Source organism: Boleophthalmus pectinirostris, unplaced genomic scaffold (genome assembly GCF_026225935.1).
Source record: "Boleophthalmus pectinirostris isolate CB_2022bp ecotype Guang Dong unplaced genomic scaffold, ASM2622593v1 HiC_scaffold_6, whole genome shotgun sequence".
NCBI lineage: Eukaryota > Metazoa > Chordata > Actinopteri > Gobiiformes > Gobiidae > Boleophthalmus > Boleophthalmus pectinirostris.
In genome coordinates this window covers 41,247,001-41,249,500 of record NW_026571447.1, presented here as the reverse complement: position 1 = coordinate 41,249,500, position 2,500 = coordinate 41,247,001, and the positions used below count along the sequence as shown (strand labels likewise).

Below are 2,500 nucleotides of genomic sequence, written 5' to 3'. Positions count from 1 at the left end.
AACTGTCAGGACCAAAACAAACTCTGGGTCTGAAAAAAGCCGCTGTAGATCAAACAGACACTGGGAGCTGCAGGCGGAGGAGCAGAGTACTCGGATACATTCAGTAACTTTTTAAAGACATTGTACTTTTCTAACTGCCAACGGTTACTCCTACATGAGTCATATTTTTATTGCAGTAACAGTACTTTTACACAAGTATTATCAGGCACAGAGTAACAGTACTTTTACTCGAGTACTACAACACAGAGTAACAGTTTTTTACTCGAGTACTAGAGTAGAGTAACAGTTTTTTTACTCGAGTACTATAGCATAGAGTAACAGTACTTTTACTTGAGTACTCTAGCAGAGTAACATTTTTTTTACTCGAGTACTATAGCACAGAGCAACAGTACTTTTACTCGAGTACTATCAGGCACAGAGTAACAGTACTTTTACTTAAGTACTATTAGGCACAGAGTAATAGTACTTTTACTCGAGTATTATAGCAGAGTAAGTTTTTTTTACTTGAGTACTATAGCACAGAGTAACAGTACTTTTACTTGAGTACTATCAGGCACAGAGTAACAGTACTTTTACTCGAGTAGAGTAACAGTTTTTTACTAGAGTACAGTACAGTACAGAGTAACAGTACTTTACTTGAGTACTCTAGCAGTAGTAACATTTTTTTTACTCGAGTACACAACAGTACTTTTACTCGAGTACTATCAGGCACAGAGTAACAGTACTTTTACTTAAGTACTATTAGGCACAGAGTAATAGTACTTTTACTCGAGTATTATAGCAGAGTAAGTTTTTTTTACTTGAGTACTATAGCACAGAGTAACAGTACTTTTACTTGAGTACTATCAGGCACAGAGTAACAGTACTTTTACTCGAGTAGCAGTCCTTCCTCTTCCGTGTGAGTCTAGAGGCGGTGAGTGATTTTCTCGTTTTTGTCTCTTCGTCTTTAAAGCTGCACTGTGGAACTTTCCTCACTCATGTTTTGTTGCTTCACCTGAAGTTTTCACGTCTGAATCCAAACGACTGGAGACGAGCCCGACCGGGTCACAGGGCGGATCTGTGGAGAGGCGAGCTCACGTACAGAACAACAGCAGCACAATTTTCAAGGTTTTGATCAATTAAATTAAATTAAATAATAAGCAGGTTTAATGCCAGACTGCGGGACATTCTCCTCAGTGCATCACCACGGACACAATCAGGAGCTGCACTTTAAAAAAACATTCACCCCTCGACCTCAGAAAGATTTAAAATCACACAAATGTGATTTTACTGAGAGAAAAAGTCAATGTCTTGGAGTAATGTTACTCAGAAGTATCAGTACTCTTACTCGAGTACAGTGTGTACTCTGCTCGTGCGGCTGCAGAACCGGAGAGCCTGCGGTCAGAGGGAGACCTGCGCCTGCACAGACCCGACACGACCCGACAAAAACCACTGAGCCCCGAACCCAAAACCAACCCAAAGACCAAAACCAGGACTGGATCAGACCGGGAGTCAGTCCTGGTTTAGTCCTGGTTTAGTCCGGGTTCTTAAGTCCTCCAGGCCCCAGGACCCTTCTCCAGATCTGGTTAGGATCCAGGTCTGGACCTCGCCGGGGAATCTTTGCTCTCAGTTTTTTGCCGACGACACAAAAACAAAAATAAAATCCATAAAAACAAAAATAAAATCCATAAAAACAAAAATAAAATCCATAAAAACAAAAATAAAATCCATAAAAGTTTCTTTAAATAAAATAAACTTTGATTCTGAGTTTGAGCCTCACAGGCCTCCGTCCCAATAACTTAAACCAGTGTCAGTCCGTCCTCCAGGGGGCGCTCACCGACCACGAGCCGCTCCTGAAACACAACACACACCGTGAGACCTGGTCCAGACCTGGTCCTGGTCCTGGTCTTGGTCCTGACCTGGTTTCTCGCAGGTGGAGGGCAGGTGGTAGGTTTTAGTCCTGGTCTTGGTCTTAGTCCTGGTCCTGGTCTTGGTCCTGACCTGGTTTCTCGCAGGTGGAGGGCAGGTGGTAGGTTTAGTCCTGGTCTTGGTCTTAGTCCTGGTCCTGGTCTTGGTCCTGACCTGGTTTCTCGCAGGTGGAGGGCAGGTGGTAGGTTTAGTCCTGGTCTTGGTCTTAGTCCTGGTCCTGGTCTTGGTCCTGACCTGGTTTCTCGCAGGTGGAGGGCAGGTGGTAGGTTTAGTCCTGGTCTTGGTCTTAGTCCTGGTCCTGGTCTTGGTCCTGACCTGGTTTCTCGCAGGTGGAGGGCAGGTGGTAGGTTTAGTCCTGGTCTTGGTCTTAGTCCTGGTCCTGGTCTTGGTCCTGACCTGGTTTCTCGCAGGTGGAGGGCAGGTGGTAGGTTTAGTCCTGGTCTTGGTCTTAGTCCTGGTCCTGGTCTTGGTCCTGACCTGGTTTCTCGCAGGTGGAGGGCAGGTGGTAGGTTTAGTCCTGGTCTTGGTCTTAGTCCTGGTCCTGGTCTTGGTCCTGACCTGGTTTCTCGCAGGTGGAGGGCAGGTGGTAGGT

General features: G+C 45.4%; 1 protein-coding gene across 1 annotated transcript in view; it reads right to left on the bottom strand.

Annotated features, from left to right (window-relative positions):
• Positions 1–1,804: 1,804 nt before the first annotated feature.
• LOC129411830 (aggrecan core protein-like) overlaps positions 1,805–2,500 on the bottom strand; it is a gene marked incomplete at its 5' end in the record, with an annotated part of 28,080 nt that continues 27,384 nt past the window's right edge. Inside the window, 2 exons of the mRNA XM_055163937.1 lie at positions 1,805–1,832; positions 2,467–2,500. The exon at positions 2,467–2,500 is cut by the window's right edge and continues 108 nt beyond it. Of these exons, the coding sequence (XP_055019912.1) occupies positions 1,813–1,832; positions 2,467–2,500 (54 nt within the window). The remainder of the gene's footprint in view (positions 1,833–2,466) is intronic.